The sequence below is a fragment of the Melanerpes formicivorus genome, unplaced genomic scaffold (genome assembly GCF_026170545.1).
Source record: "Melanerpes formicivorus ecotype bairdi unplaced genomic scaffold, bMelFor1.0.p_v2 SCAF_16, whole genome shotgun sequence".
Classification (NCBI taxonomy): domain Eukaryota; kingdom Metazoa; phylum Chordata; class Aves; order Piciformes; family Picidae; genus Melanerpes; species Melanerpes formicivorus.
The window spans coordinates 16,114,122-16,133,549 of NW_027142368.1; the positions used below are offsets into that span (position 1 = coordinate 16,114,122).

The 19,428-nt window shown below is 43.9% G+C and overlaps 2 protein-coding genes across 4 annotated transcripts in view; one reads left to right on the plus strand and one right to left on the minus strand.

Annotated features, from left to right (window-relative positions):
- CCND1 (cyclin D1) overlaps positions 1-6,204 on the plus strand; it is an 18,877-nt gene extending 12,673 nt beyond the window's left edge. The window contains exon 5 of the mRNA XM_068148397.1: positions 1,344-6,204. Within this exon, the coding sequence (XP_068004498.1) occupies positions 1,344-1,499 (156 nt within the window). The 3' untranslated portion in view covers positions 1,500-6,204. The remainder of the gene's footprint in view (positions 1-1,343) is intronic.
- The window catches only part of LTO1 (LTO1 maturation factor of ABCE1), a 28,631-nt gene extending 9,472 nt beyond the window's left edge, over positions 1-19,159 (minus strand). The window contains exons 1-5 of one of the 3 annotated variants that reach the window (XM_068148398.1): positions 19,057-19,159; positions 17,600-17,705; positions 17,034-17,104; positions 15,928-16,045; positions 5,235-6,467 (exon numbers count right to left, since the gene is read on the minus strand). In XM_068148398.1, the coding sequence (XP_068004499.1) occupies positions 6,171-6,467; positions 15,928-16,045; positions 17,034-17,104; positions 17,600-17,705; positions 19,057-19,115 (651 nt within the window). In that variant the 5' untranslated portion in view covers positions 19,116-19,159 and the 3' untranslated portion in view covers positions 5,235-6,170. Of the gene's footprint in view, positions 1-5,234; positions 15,551-15,927; positions 16,046-17,033; positions 17,105-17,599; positions 17,706-19,056 lie in introns of those variants that run through there. The other 2 variants (XM_068148399.1, XM_068148400.1) reach the window with 2 other exon arrangements.
- Positions 19,160-19,428: the final 269 nt, after the last annotated feature.

Sequence of the window (19,428 nt, forward strand, 5' to 3'; positions counted from 1 at the left end):
AAAGCTGGTAGATCACACAAGAAGCTTCTGAATGAAGGCAGAATTGAAACTGGGAAATAAAGAAAACAGCAGGCAGGTCACCCTTCTCAGGAAAACAACATTCATTCTCAGTCATGCACATCCTAACACTTTTGACGGCAATTTATCATGGAAGACTGGGTTCACCGCAAGGGCTAACACATGTCATAGGTTAAAGCAGAAAAGGCAGGACTGAAAGGAAACTTCAAAGTCCTTAATACACAGAGTTAAATACGTGGGGGAAAAGCTTAGGATGTTTGTTACAAAGATGTGAGTAAACAGCACGCTGGAGGAGTTCTGGCAAAATGTGGCGCGATTGTTTTTGCCTGCTGAAGGCACCGCTTGTGTCACTGCATGGCTCTGAGGAACACAGCCACAGCCTGCAGCAAGCGGGGCAGCTTGAGCTCACAGGGCCTTCTCCAGTTCTGCTGGCTGAGGGGCAGCAGGTAGAACTGGATAGAGCTACTCACAGTGTGGTTTAATGCCTGGGGAAAGTTATCTTTCCCCACAGAAGATGTGCTCCTGCTTGGTGCTTTATGCTTTGAATTCACACCAAAGCCTGTGCATGCAGCGAGGTCCTTGGACCCCCCCGAGCACTCAGGAGGATGGTTTGTGCATTCAGCTCTGAGAAAGTGCTCTTGAAGCAAGGGAGAGAGGTCTCACCATGACTGAGATTTCCTGATGAGTGTGGTACCAAACTGAAAGCTTGGCAGCACTTTTTAATAATGCAAGGTTATGAAGATGCTTAGTGGTGCTTCTGAAAGAGCACATAGTCCGTTCTGAGTTAGAGCTCAGTTGGCCAACTTACGCTGGCCCCTGCTAGACTTAGCAGGAGTGGGTTTGTATATCTAAATAGATCCATGGCCTTTCTATCCAAGAGCTATGTATTACCAGAATTCAGCCTGGGAAAACTCTCTTTGTGACCATCACCTCTACTAGATTGTACTGCCCAAATGTTTCTGTAGTAGAAGTGACCAACTCCTACTCTTGCCCAGTTTCCCAGTAGCTGTGTGGGCTGAGACTTAATGGCAGAAAAGCAGCCATGGTTTGTCTAGAGGACCATGTAAGGGCATGCTGTCCTAGATCATTATGCAGAAGGTGGCAGGAGTTAGTTGCTGAAGTCCAGATCTAGGCTTGTCCAATCTGTTCACTAACTATTCAGTGTTCCCTTGCTCCCCCCACGCTCCTTTCACTCTGCTGCCCTCCCAAATAACTTTAATTCTATTTCTCTTGCTTTTTCAAGAAGCAGTATTTGGCCTGTGATCTCAGTGTTTAGTTTCTAAAGGACTCTGGGTCTTTTTCTCCTTCCATTTAATCTTCTCTAGGATTGTTTACGAGCCTGCCAAGAACAGATTGAATCCCTCCTTGAATCCAGTCTACGTCAGGCACAGCAGCACAACGTATCTTCAGAAACAAAGACTGTAGAGGATGAAGCAGACCTTTCCTGCACACCTACTGATGTGCGAGATGTGAACATTTAAGAGGACTTCTAATGGGTTTGCTTGGCGACAAAAGCAGACAAAGAAAGGGCATCTGAGAAGGAATCAGCGTCAGGATCTCCCCTGCAGAAACCCTTTTCTCCAGGACATTTTTATACCAGAAGGGAAAACCAGTCTCGCTATATTTTTCCTTGCTCTGTCTCCCTTCCATCTGTGACTTCAAACAAAAGAATAAACAAAAAAACCACCACACCCCAAAAACTGTCTTAAAAAAAGAAAAAAAAAAAGGAAAAAAATAGTATTTGCATTACCCCCAGGGGTCTGTGCTACACAAATAGAGGATTTTATACAATAATAATCAACTAGTTTTTATATTAAAGTGTTCTTGTCTGTATGTTGTAAAAATAGGCATTAACACACAAAATGTCTCCAGGGGAGGTATTAGATTTGATTTCTTACCTATAAAACCAACCAACCAACCATTTTTAAAGTAGAAGAGGTTCTCTTTGTTTCGTTTTGTTTTGTTCTAGATAGTAAATGAAAATATTCTTTGGGTTTGTTTTGTTTGTTTGGGTTCCCCTCCCCCCCCCCCCCCCCTTTCTTTACAAAGCATAGCTTTAAGGCAGTTCCTAGGCTTTTCTGTATCTTGCTTGCTTATGCATTTAGTCACTTTATAATTCATCTGTAAATGTTTATTTTATTTCCTTGGGTTTGTTTTTGGTTTTTGGTTTGGCTTTTTTTTTTTGGTTTTATCCTCTTCACCTTCTAAATGGTTAACGTAACCCATAAGTTAGTGTATGTTAGTATGCAGCATTATTATATGTTAATCCTTTGTTGTTTTGGTTTTTTTTGGTGCCTGTGGATTGCCTGTGCATAAGGCATTTGTAGGGTTCCAGCTGAGCATTGTTGGGCAAGGCCAATGTACTACTCCTACGATACTCTATTATAAAGAGAAACCCAAATAGTGACATAATATATTCTATTTTTGTAATCTCCGTATTTTTGTAGTTACCTGTGTTTAAAAAAAAAGGAAAAAAAAAAAAGGAAAAAACAAACAAAAAAAGGAAAAAAAAAAAAAGAATAATCTGCTGGTCTGACCCCACAGATATTCAGCCTCATTATGGTCAGGTTCAATCCACAGTTCAGTCTTTTGTCGTCGTCGTCGTCGTTTTGTTTGTTTGTGATATTCTAAAACCATTCCATTCAAAGCACTTTCAGTCCATTAGCTCTAGGAAATGCATTCTTTTATTGTGTGGGAATTTTGGTTTGGTTTTTGGTTTTGGTTTGGTGTTTTTTTGGTTTTTGGTTTGGTTTGTTTGGTTTTTAAGTTTGTTTATTTTTTTTTTTTCAATGGAATGGTTTGGAAATATATAAAAGTGCTTGTTGGCAAACTTGGAATTGCAAAGCAAGTGCGTTTAACTATGGTGTTAGAGGAGAGGTGATGTGTTTTGTTGTTAACGAAGGTTGTGTTCCAGTGAGAGAAATTCCAGTCACAAATTGCCAGGATATCTTCCTATCCTTTTCTATAGAAAAGCTGAAGTTTAGAATCCTTTGGTGCCAACTCATCTTTATAAACTAGGGGCCTTAAAGGTTCACAGGTAGGACAGATAGTTTAAGGCTTGTCGCGCTAGATGTTTTACAACTGAAGGTTTTTAAACACTAAAATATATAATTTATAGTTAAGGCTAAGAAAAAAAAAAGAATATTTATTGCAGAGGATGTTGGTAAGGCCAGTATGAATTGTAAAATAATGCAATCGCCCCTCTTGAAAGCAAAAACAGAAACCACCCCCCCGCCCCCCCCCCCAAAGTCTTCTTTACTGCCCTGGAGGTTGCAGTTCCAACCCAGCCAGAAGGGAACGCTTCGAAGAACAGCCCCAAACTCCAAGCAGTCAATTTGGCCCCTCCCTAGCCAGTTTCCAAAGCGGTCTCAGCAGGAAATCAAACTCACCATAGTTAATAGAGATGAAAATTGGACTACTTGAAAGCTTGCTCCAGTACACCCACCCCCACCCCACCCCCTTTTGAATTGGGATTTATTTTTTGGTCTTTTTTTGGGTTTTTATTTAGCTACAAATAGAAAATTTGCACATCTTGGCTATGTATCTCTGTTATTATTATGTTAGAAAGTAGCTGAAGGGACGTGGACATAGCTGTTGAAGTTGATGCTCGAGGAGAATGTGATGGTGAAACGGATGTGAGGGGGAAAAAAACAAAAACCAACAAAGTCAAACTGCCGCTGAGGTGTTGATTGTAAAAAAAAAAAAACAAGAATAGAAAAGAGCAAAAAAGCGACAAAAAAACCAACGGAAAAAGAGCACCCAACAAGAAAACCCCAATGACATTTAAAAAAAAAAAAAAAAGGAGAAAAAAAGAGGAAAAAAAAAAAGAAAAAAAGAAGAAAAAAGAAAAAAAAAGGAAAAAAGAAAGAAAAAAAGAAAGAAAAAAGAAAGAAAGAAAAAAGAGAAAAAAAAAAGAAAAAAAAAAAAAGAAATAAAAAGGCAACAAAAAAGAAAGGCAAAAGAGAAAAGAAAAGGAGTGGATGCTCCATTTTTTTTTTATTGAGCTGCTATGGAGAAATTCCCAGCATGGATTGAGGAAAAAAACAAGACAAAAAAAAAAAAAAAAAGGAAGAAAAGGAAGAAAAAAGAGAAAGGAAAAAAAAAACAAAAGAATTAACATTGCTTTTCTGTATCTTTGTCATTGTGTTTTGCTGCTATTTTGTGGATCAGTTTGGTTTTTTTTGTTATACAATGTCATATACTGCCATGTTTAGAGGGTTTAATTTTCTCATAGAAAATTATATTATTGACAGCATTTGTTTGGGTTTTTTTTTTTTCTTTTCTTTTTTTTTTTTGGGGTAGATTTTGTTTGTTTTCTTTCAATGTGATCAGTTTTTACTTAATGTGATTTTACTGCTCTATTCCAAAAAAAAAAAAAAAAAGGAAAAAAAAGAGGAAAAAAAAAAAAAGACAGAAAGAAAGAAAAAAAAAAGGTTCCTGTTTCACAATACCTCATACTTCAGTTAACCCTGTCTAGGCCAGGTTTGAAATGTTCTACACAGTGCCTCATAGTCCTACTGCAAACGGAAATGCATCGAACCTTGCTCTGAATGGGTCTCGCGATTTGCAACCGGGTTGTGTCCCTGTCGAAGCCGGCAGACGTTGCAGAAGATCCAAGCAATGTCACTTTTCCTTTGGTGTTCTGCGTCCTAGAGAAGCTGGACTCTTTGTCTGATCCGGGGTTTGTTATCGTAGTAGGTGTTAAGTGTTATTAGCCACGTGGGTATACGAAAGGTGCGTTACAACAGAGCTCTCCCATCCCACCTGCTGCGGCTGCCCAGCGGTTGGGAGGTGTTGTCTGGCAAGGAGAGCTCCTCTTCTGCAGCTCCCAGTATTCTGTGTTTAGTCTCTTACCATGTACTGCTCCTTCGGCCTTGGGTGGTTTGCTTCTGGGAGGGGGAGCTCTTTTTCTCTTACTTTTTGTTCTTGGGTTTGTTGTTTGGTTTATTTGCAGTTTGGTGTCTGCCTTTGGGGTTGGATTTCTTTGGGGTTTATTTGTGGGTTTGGGTTTTTTGGGGTTAGTTTCGTTTGGGGGTTTTTGAGTGTACTTTGGGTTTTTCTTTTGGGTGGTTTTGAGTTTTGTTTGGGGTTTTTTGTTGGGAGCTTTTTGGGGTTTTTTAGTTCAATATTTTTTGGTTGAATTTTTGTTCTGTGTGTGGTATTTTGGATTTTCTTTGATTTGGGGTTTTGGTTTGGGTTTTTTTAATTGGTTTGGCTTCTTTTGTTTTTTATTTGGGGGTTTGTTTTGGGGTTTTGTTTTGGCTTTTATTTTTTCCTTTTATCTGGAGGTTTGTTTTGGAGTTTTGTTGTTTTGGCTTTTAATTTTATTGAGGGTTTTTTTTTGGTCTGGGTTTTTGTTTTGGGGATTTTTTGGCTTTTGTTTTGGTTTTGTGTGTTTGGATTTTTTTGTTTGGGTTTGGTTTTTCATTTTGGCTTTTTTTTGTTGTTGTTTTGTTTGGGTTTTTTAGTTTAGTCTGGCCTCTTTTTTTCTTGAGTGGTATCTTTGTTGTTTGTTTGGCTGTTCCTCTCCTTCTGTACTTTTGTTTGTTTTTGAATTATAGCATAATGCTAATTTAAAAAGCCTGTAAATCTCATAAATAAGCCAGCTAACAGAGTTGTATGCTGAAGAATAATCTAGCTGTTGCCTGTATGCTGCTAAACCAAAACAGAATTAGAACTCATGTTGAGGCAAATGCAGTTAAGATCCCACATAGTGCATCCATAAAGCGTTGCAATGCTACTAGCAGTCGCAGGACCCAGGAGGACTGGATACATTCTGTCCAAATTTCAGGAACATTTCTTACTGCTTACCTCATAAAACACTTCTGTTTGTGGCATCTCTGTCTCTCTGAACCAAACATGATTGTTACTGAGTTAGTGCTCGTGGGTTGTATTTTGTGTTACACTGAGTGGCAGTTGCGTACTGCAAGCTTCTTGTCCTAAAAGGCCAAATCCAGAGGATTGGGTTCACGTGCCAGCAGAGATGCTTTGTTTGTCACATTATTATAACAATCTATAGTAAGCAAGCAATTCAGATTTGTACATTTTTATATTGTACTTATTGGCATCACTGGTCTGAAATGCACATTTTCACCAACAGACCTGGAAGAGACAAGTTTCCAGCAAAAGAAAACAACCAACAACCCAAGAAACTAAAGTCTAGAAATAAAATTGGTAAAACTCAAATGTCTGCTTCTTGTTGCCTTCTTTTTTTTTTTTTTCACTGCCTTGATGAGTGTGGAGTGGTAACTACCTAGTGCAGTGAGTAAACCACATGACAGTTTCTCGTTCTGACTCCGCGTTAAGAGCTGCGAGGCTGGGGTCTGTGGTTCCATTAGGAAGCTGTAGGCGTTCGCAGCGAGGGGTAGGTGGCTGCCTGTCACTCTAAGCTCTAGGCTGAAGGCCGCAAAGTGTATTTTTTTTTCCCCTGAAGGCTTTCTTCTAAGCACCTAAAGTAAGTAGAGTAAACCATTTGGTGATTCTTGTCAATAAAAGGTAAAATAAACCAGGAGTTGGATGGTACAGATGGTTGGTTGTATTCATTTGTCAGCGTGAGGCTGTGCCTCCCAGAATACCTTTACAGAGGATAACTTTGGTTTGAAAGCAGTAAGGTTAAGTTGCTTTCTCCATCCCATGGCACAGGGATTGGAACCAGGTAATTTTTAGGCTCCCTTCCAACCTAAACCATTCTACGAATCCCTTCCCCTCATCCACAGCTTTCACATCTTGCTACTGTATCACTAAAATAACTGGGAATAAACCCCAAAAGGCAGAAGCCTCCTAAAAAGACATTAAAAATGATGGACACAGAGGGATAGAAGTCAGGTATGATTGTAAAGTAAGAAAAAAAAGACATAAACTTCTCAAGTCACATTCCAAAAGATGTCTGAAAACTGGGGATGCACATTGCCAACTGCTGCCAGAGCTGAACACAACAGAAACCTCTTGTTCTAAGAGATGGTCAAGCTTCTAACCTATGCATTTGACCTTTCACCCTATCAAAATATCTCAGCCTTAAAAAATTCTATCAGGTAAAACATCAGGTGCTTGTCTCCCCTGTTACAAACCAGAAATCCAGGGTTTCCCCCGACTCAAGTTCCCATCAGTAAGTACAGCAAAGGAAATGGAAACTGCAACCCCAGAGTTACGATGAACTCAACATGCTAATCACAGCCCAGGGGCAAAATGAGTTTGTCTTAGGGCAGTTACCAATAGGTGGGAAAACATCTGCAGCAGCAGAACCCCAGTCGAGTCTGTGTGAGCTGGTGGATTTCCCAGTCATTTCAGACAGAAACCTGACCCCTGTGGTCTACTGTAAAATCAGAGATCTCATAGCTGAAGTACTACTAGCACACAGTGTGAGCTGGCATCTTTCCATTCAAATGGGGAGCTCCTCAATATGGTCATGTTACCCTGGTAGGCCCCCTGAGGAAGGCTGTAGAGCAGTGGAAGGTCTCAACTAGATTCACAGTGACTTTAAATGCAGATCAAGCCCAAGCTTAAACTGGACTTGGTTCAACTCATTTTTTTCCACCCAGATCTGTTACCAGTTTCCTACAAAACTTCAGCATATTTTAAAGGAAAAAAGAATTGCAGTGTTTGCAAACTGGGTGAAGACAGAATTGATTTGGAACAACAGCTTTTTTTTGCTCCTAAAACACAGAAATGATTCATTAAGAAATTGAAACCTGCATTTTGCTGAACATTTTCAGTGGGTTTTGCCTTTCCCATCTGTTTGATAAACTCCATTAAACTGACTGAAGTGTTCTGAGGCTTAAGTAGCTTTAAACCCACACAGTCAGCTCTGCTATTTACATTTTCCTTCTCTCAAACATCATCTCTAAATGCAGACTGCTAAATTTGAGCATTGGGTGAACTAACTATGCCAATAGCACTCCCATTGCAGAGGGCAGAGAGACAAGAATGTAGCAAGAAAAACAATTTACTATAGGCTGTAAAAAAATATGCATGTTCAGTTAGGCTATGCTGTAGCTGGTTTAAAAGGGGAAAAGACTGCACTTTCTTACATCAGATCAAGATGTGTACACAGGAACAGCATCCTAAAGACCTCCAAAACCTTGGTTCCACTGCTGAATTCAGACTGATTGCCAAGCTTGGACATTTTATGAAGGCTTAAGTTCCCATACTCTTTATTAAAGAACTAAGAAGATGTGTTAGAGGGAAACTCTCCACTTACATTCCAGCATATCTGGCATTTTAAGTGATAGAAAGTGCCAGAAGACAGAGGAGAAAGTGAAGCTTGCAGCTATTATTTCAAAGGAGTCATAGGAATGACCCAGGCATGGGGGCTAGATACCCTAATAAAGATTCCTGGCAACATCATTGAAAAGCTACAATGGGGCCAGGGCAGTAAAGCTCTAAAAGGTGACATCTGAATGAATTCCTGCCAGGGTGCTGTAATGGGAAATGGCTCTCTTCAGACAAACATGGGATTTTTATGATCCCACAAATATAACTGATAATAGCAATTGCATTGGCATGGCAAACAGAAGAGTCCCAGCAGGCTTTTGACCGAGTTGCACTGTTTGTGGTTGCTAGAGATCTTCCCTTTTGTACAGCAGGGGAAAAAATGATCCAGCTGTGTGGGTTTAATCTCTCACTTGAATTATGATGTATGTTATTTTTCCTATTTAAGGTAATAACCTTGCAAAAATACAATTAGGGTCTGTTTCAGACTACAAGAACCACCTTGGAGTGATCCATCTCAAAAGCAGAGTACCAGTTTGCCTGCTCACTTGAGGACTGCAGTGGAAAATGCTGTTCCCATCCTATTCCACATTCTGCCAACGGACAGCCACGGAACCTCCCTGCTGACGTGTCTGCCAAGGGGTGAAGCCTACCTGGAAGCCAAAGACTGCCCAGTCAAATGACACCCTGACTACATCTGCTCAGCTCTGACTAACCTGCCATGAACTGGAAAACAAAGAAGCAAAGCAAGAACTTCATTAGCAACTGTTGCTAAATTCAGGCCTGGTAACACACTTGGGGGGGTGACCAGACAGCAGTGGGAGTTTCTTCCCTACCAGTAAGCGGCTGTAGGTATGGAGAAAGTCAGAGAGAATGGCCTGGGATCTCTGCATTTCTCCCATGCTTCTGCTGAAGGAGAATTTTGGGCAAATCACAAGTCAAAACTCCTTGCAAAAGTTAGGCCATGCCCAGCTAGAGCAGGCTGCCCACTCCAGCCTGACCCTGAACATCTCCAGCGATGGGGCCTCAACTACCCTCCTGGGCAAACTGTTGGCAGGGTTCCACCACCCTGATGCTGCAGAACTTGTTCCTAACATCCAATCTGAATCTCCTGTGCTCTAATCTCAAACCACTGCCCCTCGTCCCATCACTGGAGGTGTTTTGGCTACAACAATGTCTTAAGCCCACGTGGGTTTGGGTTTACAGTGCCCTTAACTGCAACAAGGTCTGCTCAAGAAGGAAATCCACTGCAAACATAGCCTCTAGCTCTGCTTAACAAGTGGCCTACTATTATATTGACTCTTAGTTTCAAATAGTCATTTGTTTTTCACTTGCATTTCAGAAACTGGGAACTGCTGATTAACTTCTGGCTGGTTTTTAAAGGAGGCAAATGTGGTCTCAAAAAATTCAATGTCTGCACATACATCGCAAAGGAGGGAAAAAAAATAGGCAAGCCAGTTTAGAGAACAATGCAGGCATGTGTTTTTAAACTACTGTTGGTGCAGTCTGGTCAGGACTGTGTGACACAGTATACAGTGCTTTGTCATTCAAGGAATGTCTTTGATCAAGAGTTTATGCAAGAAGGAGAGAAAAAAAGCCATGAAACCCTAATCCGTTCCCACAGTCCAGTAAACGTGAGCTGGACAAACAGTGGACAATAGCAGCAAAGCTTGCTGCTGGAACAATAGCTCCAACTGAAAAAATGCAAGGCTTGCTGACTCACAGTTCCTACTACCAAGAAAGATCCCATGTGCTGCTGCTTGGTCCCCCAGAAGCCTGAAGATGCTGAAGGTTGAAAACTGTGCTTACTGTTCCACTGAGCCCAAGCAGCAAAACACACTGCTGAGCAATCAGGAAGGACAGTGACAGTGCTGATGCTGATTCTGCCGAGTGCAGCTGAGGTGCAGAGACTGAGTAACCAACCCTGCTGCCTAGAGATCTGGCTAAACCAAACTCTTGGCACTTTATTTCAAAGCAGCATCAGTTCAATTCCTGATGCCATCCACACAAGTGCTGCATCACTACAACCAAGCTACTGAATTCAAGACCAAAGCTTTGTGCTATTTCTTGCACCTGTTAAGAAAGATTCTGTAGAAGGCTCTGCCATGCCCAAACCAGATATGGTCAAACACACAGGACCATGAAATGTGAAGGAGTGGTACAGCTTCAAACAGGACAGAAAAACTAACACATTGTGCAGTGTGCAATTTCATGGCCAGGTGGCACTTACTATGTCTGATCTCTTAACCTTCCAGGTGCTGCTTTATGTTAATAAAGCTCTCCAGACTCTTACGTCAGATCAGTTTAGGGATCATGGTTCCTTCTGCTTACATCATTTGGTAGAGCTCTATGTGTGGTCAGGAGCTGCAAAGTACTTCAAGAATCTGAGGATGAAAAATGCCTGAAGAAGGTAATTATTACACTTAGGGATTAAACACCCCTGTGATTAAGCCAGGAATATTCACAGTGTGGTGCCAAGGAGACATTCAGGTTAGCTACAAGTGAACTGAGTGTACAGGCAGTGTTAAAACAGCTCTCATCTGGCTGCTTAACAGCACTGTACATCAGCTGGATCAGTGCTTTGTTCTCACATTGCACTGTTCTCACTCTTTGTGCTGGATTGAGCCTTGAGTTTAGCCCAGATATCAGCCCACTGCACAGTGTGGTCTAGACCCTTCCAAAGAATACAGGAGCTTCAAGATCTCTTATTATCTGCCAAAGAAACCATTCATTTCAAGTCTGAGTGCATGGAACTACATACTTAGAAGACTGCTTTCAAAACAGCACATAAAGCCTTCTTATTATTTCTTGCTATCAGCAGAGGCTGAGCTGGTTCTACAGTTCCCAATACCAAGACACACCAAAACACACCTGAGTGCCAGACTGCTCCAGTTGGTCTTAACACATCAATCCCAGACACCAAAACTCACAGCTGGAAACTTGGTGCAGAGCTCATTTCACACCTCCCAGCTCTCCATTTGCTCTGGTGATCCATACATTTCTGTGGTAATGTGCACTGTCTCAGAACTTTAGCCACTAAAACAACAGCTCTGGCAGACTGTAAAATGAGCACCTTCATGGTTACTGGCTAAACTATGAACACTGACATTTCAGGCTGTAATTAGACCAGAACCCATTGCCATAAGAAGTTGCAAAGGGCAGTGTTCAAAAGGCACTAACATGCACACTGAGTAGCATCAAGAATATAAAGAAGAATAGTAGAAATATTAACCCTTTTGTTTCAAACCAAAGCCTTTGTCTTTCAGAGGATCAGGATGAGATCACACATGCATTGCCCTAGCTGTCTGATCCAGCTTTGTACAACCTTCTCTGAAACTCCCAACAGAAATGAAGATGCTAAGCCAGAAGGACTCTAGGCAACACAGCACAAAGCCACAGCCACTGTGTCCTCTTTTGTTAATAATCAATATTATCATCCACAAAACTGAGGGATTTTTCCCCCCTGTATTTCTTCCACCCAGTCTTTAAAGCAACGCTTCAGCTGCACAGCCAAGCCACAGCAAACCAGGAAACCTCTGGATGGCTGTGCTCCAGAGGCCTAATTCAGCCTCTCTGCAGAGATCTGCTGAGAAGATCTGTAACTACAGTGTAACGCTTGCTGCCACCACAGCCCTGACCATTTAAGACACAGGATGAGTAAAGCAGGGTGGGAAACTCATGAAGCCATTGATAAGAATTCGTTTACACTGGTACAGATTTTAGTTAAGCTGTTAACAGAACAGGAAAGGTGTTGACAGAAAAGAAACCATACACTTGTACCTCACAAAACTGGATTCTGGTTCTTGAAATGCTGCTGATTTTTCCCCCCCCAGTAGCAGTCTAGGTGGCCTAAGCACACTTCTTACACAGCTGTTTGCTAACTGAAATGTTCCTCATTTTCTAGGCAACTGATCTGAGAAACAGAGGCAAAAATGCAAGCATGCAAAAGAAACCTGGTGCTCAGCCACTCCTGATGCTGGCAAGAAGCACATTCTGAAGTATTTCAGTCCTCAAAATGCAACATTACTTGGAGCAAGCCAAGTTAGAAATCTCACATTGGTTAAGGCAAATCAATACCTTTGATGAAAGCTGGACTTTTAACTCCTTAGCTGTAAATGAGGTATAAAAATACACCTACATCAAGCTGTGAGGAGCTGAAAGCCCCCAAAACTCTGTTGCAGGAAAGTTACACACCACACACCCCAAAAAAAAAAGGCACTGAAGAAAGTATAAAACTACATATCCAGAAGAATGTTTAACTGTGTCTCATTTAATAAAGATCACCAGACCCATGCAAGACATGAAGCAGAAGAAATACAGACACATGGATTAACAGACCAAACTAGTCCACTTATGGAGCTAAAATAAAGAGCCAAGAGACAAGCCTAAACCTGGCACATCCCAGGCTGAAATGCCAGTTGCTACAATCTTTAAATACAGACACATGGATTTTGGTAAGAATTTATTCCACCACTATTGCTATAGCTCAAGTGAAAGCAATGCAAGAGAATCAGCCACCAAACCAGCCTCCAGAACACTCACAGGCCACCCCATCTGCAGAGATCCTTTCCTCCTTGAACAAAAATGTTGGGTTTGAGACAATCACTTTGCACATGAAGCAGGAGTCATACACTTGTCTTAAATGCTCCACTTGGAGCTCCTGGATCCCTTCTCTTGCTTCTGCTGACATTTTTTCTAAGGCATGTACAAAGAGCTGGAACCAGGCTCCACTGTAAGACATGAACACTCAGACCTCTTTGTGCTATCACTCAGAAGAACAATAAAACTGCCTTTTTGAGACCAAGGTTCAAGGAGGGTTTATTTAAAGCATAATTTATGGATTACAACAACAAAAAAGTCAATCACAGCTGAAGCCCTAATTCCTTTCACCCAGCTGAAGGGGGGAAATACTTCAACTTGCAAAACCCAACTGGTTTGGGGAGACAGAAACCACTTTCCCCAAACATGGATTTCTCTGAAGTGATTATAAAGTCAAATGAGGCTTTCTTCTCTCTAGCATGTGATCTTTTTGCCTTGTGCCTATCTATTTGCTGAGATTACAGGGCATGCCACTTTATTTTGCTTCTATTTTCAGGCACTTGCAGCCTGGTGCTTGTTCTGGTTTCCTGTGGTTTAGCTGCACAACAATTAAAAGCCAGCTGTACTCTAGCTGCCCTAAATGAAGAAGCCCTCAATGCTCTCATGTCCTTTCCAAGGTCTCAGATGAGGGAACAAGTCAGGAATGAATCCCACCTCAGCATTACTTTCCTTAACAGAAATTCACCACATAATTGACAGAGCTGTGTCTGGTGTAGGTATGTGCTGGACAATTTCTAGCCATATGACTATTTGTGAACTCCAGGCTGGGGATGAGGTGATAGAAAGCAGCCCTGCAGAAAAGGACTTAGGGGAACTGGTGAATGAGAAGCTGGACATGAGCCAGCAGTGTGCTCTTGCAGCCCAGAAGGCCACTAGCAGGCTGGGCTGCATCAAAAGCAGTGTGGGCAGCAGACGGAGAGAGGGGATCCTGCCCCCCTGCTCTGCTGAGACCTCACCTGGAGTAGCATCCAGCTCTGGAGCTCTCAATACAGCAAGGACATAGACCTGATGGAGGAGGGCCAGAGGAGGGCCACAAAGATGATCAGGGGACTGGAGCACCTCTGCTACAAGGACAGGCTGAGGGAGCTGGGACTGTTCAGCCTAGCAAAACAAGGCTCCAGGGAAACCTAAGAGCAGCCTTCCAGTATCTAAAGGGGGCTACAGGAGGGCTGCAGAAGGATTGTTTGCAAAGGCCTGCAGTGATAGGATGAGGGCAATGGTGAGAGCAGAGAAATAGATTGGATGTTAGGAACAAGTTCTGCACTATGAGGGTGCTGGAACACTGCAACAGGTAGACCAGGGAGGTAGCTGAGGTCCCATCCTTGGAGATCTTCAAGGTGAGGCTGGACAAGGCTCTGAGCAACCTGATCTAGTGGAGGATGTCCCTGCTGACTGCAGTGGGGTAGGACTGGATGACCTTTGCAGGTCCCTTCCAACCCAAACCATTCTATGATTCTTACACAATGGCCTCCTCTAGAAGGGCCTGGCACACACTGTGTGTTTGATCTCTTACACTTGTAAGCCAATTAAACAAAACAGCCCACCAGCAGCCAGGCAGTAGGAGAAGCCTTTGGCACTGGCACACCTACATACACCAGACATAGCCAAAAAGGAACAGATTACCTAGAACTCAACTGATACACAGTCTAGGTGGCATGAAGGAGTGCTGTCCAAAGATAGGCCATGTTGAAAACTGTCCTTCACCTGAGATAGTTTACCCTGGGTACAGCTTCCTACACCCACAGTGGTCAAACCTGTCTTTGTGAAGCCAGCCTAAGCCACGCAGCCTTAGCTAGACAGAGAGGTTACAGCTGATGGAGGATATGCTCAGTACAGAACTGTATTGCCAATGGAAAGCAAACACAGCTTGCAGCCCAACCATTTGCCAGGCAAAGTGACTGCCCTTCCCTTCATGTAACACAGCTGAGCACACTTGGCTGACTGGGACTGGAGTGTATTTTCAAGACTGGGAAATAAAAAGCTATTCCTTGATGAAAACTACCTGTAAATACCAGTGTCAGGATCAAGTCTTCTGGTAGCTGTGTTTCTCTCACTGGTCACTTAAATTGCTACCTTTTGGGGAGTCTGGGAAGTGGGCTTTTTTCCCCCCACACTGAACCAGTCTGCACAGCTTGAGGGAAGTGCAAATTCAATGTTCTAAGCTGCAGCTACCTTGAGCAGATACCTTAATCTTTCTCCTCTGCATTCTGACTCCCTGTGCCATTCCACCCTTTCTGCACAAAATTGCTTCCTGCTGCAAAGCCTGCAGGCAACTGATCCTGTTTCCACTTCACTACAGTACCTACACATTGTGTAAACTGACTCATCTGCATACACAGATCTTTAAGGAACATATACCCTTTAAATAAGGAAACTTTGCTTATCTTTTCCTTTTGAGGAATTAATCTTTCAGTGCAGGACTAGTGAAGAATTAAAGCATTTCTATTTCATAGGTTTCAGCACACCTAAATAAAACCTGGAGGTAAGAGCTGTTAAATGCCATGTGAAGCACTATGGCAGGCTCAGTTGTTTCCCCTTTAATATTTAGCACCTCTTCACTATTTTGACACAAGAGCAGAGAAACACTTTCCCAGTTAGCTGTTCTCTTAATGTTTCTTCTTTGGCCATCCATGTTTATCTTCATCTGTTACCAGGTTCAAAACGTTAGTGAAGATCTTTCAGTACCCATTCTAAAGCCAGACTGAACATTTAGCACTGAACAAACCTACAAAAGGAATACACAAAGGGGTTTCAAAGCATCCTGTTTGCCAAGCAGAACGTTCAACACAACTCCCAGTTCCTCAATTGCCTCTTCTTCTGGTCCCACTTGTAACTCCTTGTGAAATACCAGCTTCCATTTGCATTTAAACAAGCTTTTCCTTCTATGTTGCATTTGCTGTCAGCTGGAGAAATTTCAGCCACCAAGTATTGTCCCTCACAGAATCAACAAGGTTGGAAAACTCAATTCACTTCAAATATTTTTACCATGATTGCAAAAGAAGAACAATAACTGCTCTGCACAAAGACCTTCTGAGGAGGCTGAGATTAAACATTTCCACAAGCTAAGACCATGTTGTGCTAAAATAACTTAATCCTACAAACCTGTTTAAACTTTCCTCTGATTTTTTCCATATCTTCCTGTAGCTTCTCGTAGGTGGGGTCTCCATATGGGAATTTCTGAATCATCCCTATTAATGAATCCACAGCCTTTACCTTTTTGCTACAAAAAAAACCAAAACAACACAGAAAAAAAACAATGAACCTTGACTGAAGTTTCTTCTCAACCCATCAACATTGCAGTTCTCTGCCTAAGTGTTAACAGAAAGCACAGAACCCAGCCCTCCCTTCCTCTTCAATTCAGCTTCTCCCATCTAGATCTGATGCACATTTAAGCCATCATCAGAAATTAAGCTGCTGCATGAAGTGACAAAAGTTAAGGTTTCCCTTTCAGCTTACCTGCCCAAAGTCAAGAATCTTCAGAAACATTGATTAGGTGGCTCAGCAAAATACAAGAAATGCAATTAAAAGCTCCCCAGAACACAGGACCAAAAGGCTGACAGTATGTAGGGTGGCAATTCTGTCAGAGAAACTGATCAAAACTGGGCAGGAAAAAAATATGGCTAAAGAATGAGTCACAGGAACAGGCTGGAATGCACACATGGAGGTCATCTGCTCCACCCTCTGGGGAAGCTGGACTAACTTCCAAGCTAGACAGGGCCGCACGGGGCCAAGCCGGACAGGGCTGCACGGGGCCAAGCCAGACAAGGCTGCACAGGCCAAGGAGATTTTGAAAATATAAGAGATGGAGCTTCTAGAACCTCTCTGGACAACCTGTCCCAGCACTGAGCTCCTTGCATGGAAAGGACCTCCTCATTATGTCCCATTAGAACTCAGCCTGCTTCTGATTGTGGCTGCTGCAACTTGTCCTTTCGCTGTGCAATTCTGCAAGGAACGCTTCTCCACCTCACCTAGAGCATGTCCTTATGGGGCACAGCTCTGTATCTCCCTCATCTTCTGCAGGCTGACAAAATCAAGTTCCTTTACCCTCTTTTCAGCATCTCATGGCCCAGCACATGATACCACCCCAGCAGCCCTCTGCCCACCTTTCTTTTGTGTTTCAGTCTTTCTTTTGTACTGGGGAAGAGGCAAAACTGGACATCATAACATGAAACAGCATTAAAGGAACAATAATTCTGCTTTAATCTCACCTGTTCTTTTCATCTGTGCCTTTCTGGAGCAGACACTGCCATGTCAGTGCAAACCCAAGGTAGCAGCCAATCTGTGAATTTATAACAATGTCCTATTGTGGTTTCTGCCTTGGAACAACAGGGCCTCAACCAACAGACTCTCCCAGAACTGGTACTAACAGAGTGCAACAGAGACCCCCAGCACGGCCCTTTCACGGCTCTCCACTCAAAGTGTCCTAATGTTCCAAGTCCTTCTCTAAGGCTGTCCCCCCAGAGATGGCAAAGGAGAGCTTTAAGCACAATTTTGGGTCACAAAATAAATGTACAGTCCTTCTTCTTTTTTTATTCTTTTCCTCTGAGGAAGTTTGTTTGGATTTGTTGATTATTTTTTTTTCTGAGAAGCTGAATAAGAAGCAAGTCACACACAGCAAACAGGCTCAGAAAACACAAACCCACCCATTCAACCTTGCAAGTCAAAATACCAGGTCCCAGGTTACCAATGTATGAAACTCTTCCCAAAGGTTTCTGTGTTACAGTAATCTTCTAATGACAAAGCCACTGAGATCCTGAAGTCTTTTCCCTCTTACCTCAGATCCCACCTTGGCACCATGGAGCGATCCATATCTCCTCCCCTCAACAACCCCAGCATGACTGCCTTCAGCATACCCCTCCTGATAGCCCTCACCGTGAAACCTGCAAAGACAAAAGTACAGGAGTACAATTTCTAGCACCTCTTTTCACTTCATATAAGTTCATGCTGCACACAAGCTACCCACAAAACCAAACCCACACTCCATCACCTCCAAAATGCAGCTGTCCATGCTTAGAAGTATCACATGACATCTAAATTAGGATAGGATAGGATAGAGTAGAATAGAATAGGATAGGATAGAGTAGAATAGAATAGAATAGAATAGAATAGAATTCACCAGGTTGAAAAAGACCTTTGAAATCATCAAGCTCAGCCTATCACCCAACACCATCTAATCAACTAAACCATGGCACCAAGCACCCCATCCAGGCTCTTCCTAAACACCTCCAGAGATGGTGACTCCACCACCTCCCTGGGCAGCACATTCCAGTGGCCAATCTCTTTCTATGAAGAACTTCTTCCTAATATCCACTCTAAACCTCCCCTGGCACAGCTTGAGACTGTGTCCTCTTGTTCTGGTGCTGGGTGCCTGGGAGAAGAGACCAAGCCCCACCTGGCTACAGCCTCCCTTCAGGTAGTTGTAGAGAGCAATAAAGTCACCCCTGAGCCTCCTCTTCTCCAGGCTAAGCAACCCCAGCTCCCTCAGCCTCTCCTCCCAGGGCTGTGCTCCAGACCCCTCCCCAGCTTTCTTGCCCTTCTCTGGACACCTTCCAGCAGCTCAACATCTTTCCTAAACTGAGGAGCCCAGAACTGGACACAGGACTCAAGGTGTGGCCTGAGCAGTGCTGAGTACAGGGCAGAATGACCTCCCTGCTCCTGCTGGCCACACTGCTCCTGATACAGGCCCACATGCCCTTGGCCTTCTTGGCCCCCTGGGCACACTGCTGGCTCCTGTTCAGCTGCTGTCAAGCAGTACCCCCAGGTCCCTATGCACACTGTAATCTTTTGAGCCACGTTTATAACGACTTGCTTAGAGCAACACACTCCGCAACCCATGCGGTATTTTCACCGCCACATCCTAACTACAAGCTCGCATCTCCGGGACAGGTTACCACACGGGGGACAAGCAGAGACGGCGCGGGTCGGCCTCTCTCTTACGGCACAGAGTTTTTCCCCAGCCCTTTTGCTTCCTCACCCTTTCCCCGCGTTTATTACCCGTCGTTCACTCCTCACTGTTTCCTTCCCAGCCCCTACTGCCGGCTGTGGACGCCCAAGCCCGGACCCAAGCTCAGCTCCAATCCCGAGCGCAGGTGCAGGCCAGGGCCTGGGCCCGGCTCTCCCCTCCTTCCCCCTAGGCCGCCGCATACCCGCGCTCAGCGAAGAGCCCCGCTGCGGCTGCGCCTGCCCCCCGAGCCTCCCCGGACCCAGCCACGGCTCCGCCACCAACCGCACCTCTCCTCGGCCATCACGATATCATCAAACATATCGGAGCTACGCGCCGCGGCCGCCATGGCGCCGCCACAGCCCAGCCGCGCCCCTCCCGCCCGCGCGGCATGCCGGGAAACGACGGCGAGCCGGAGGGGCCGCGTCGGAGGCCCCCGCATCGGCCGCGCCGGGCGCAGAAAGGGGGCGGGGCCGGCAGGGTCAATGGCCACGGGCGCAGGCGTTGTGTGTGCAGCAGGGGGCGCCCTCACGCCGCTGCAGCGCTGGGAGTTGCGGTGGGTCCGGCAGCGGAGTCCGGGGCTCGGCGGCAGCTGCCGATCCCCACCGGTCACCTCCGGTCCCTTGCGCCAGATGGAATCACAGTGGGTGGCGTGGCTGTGG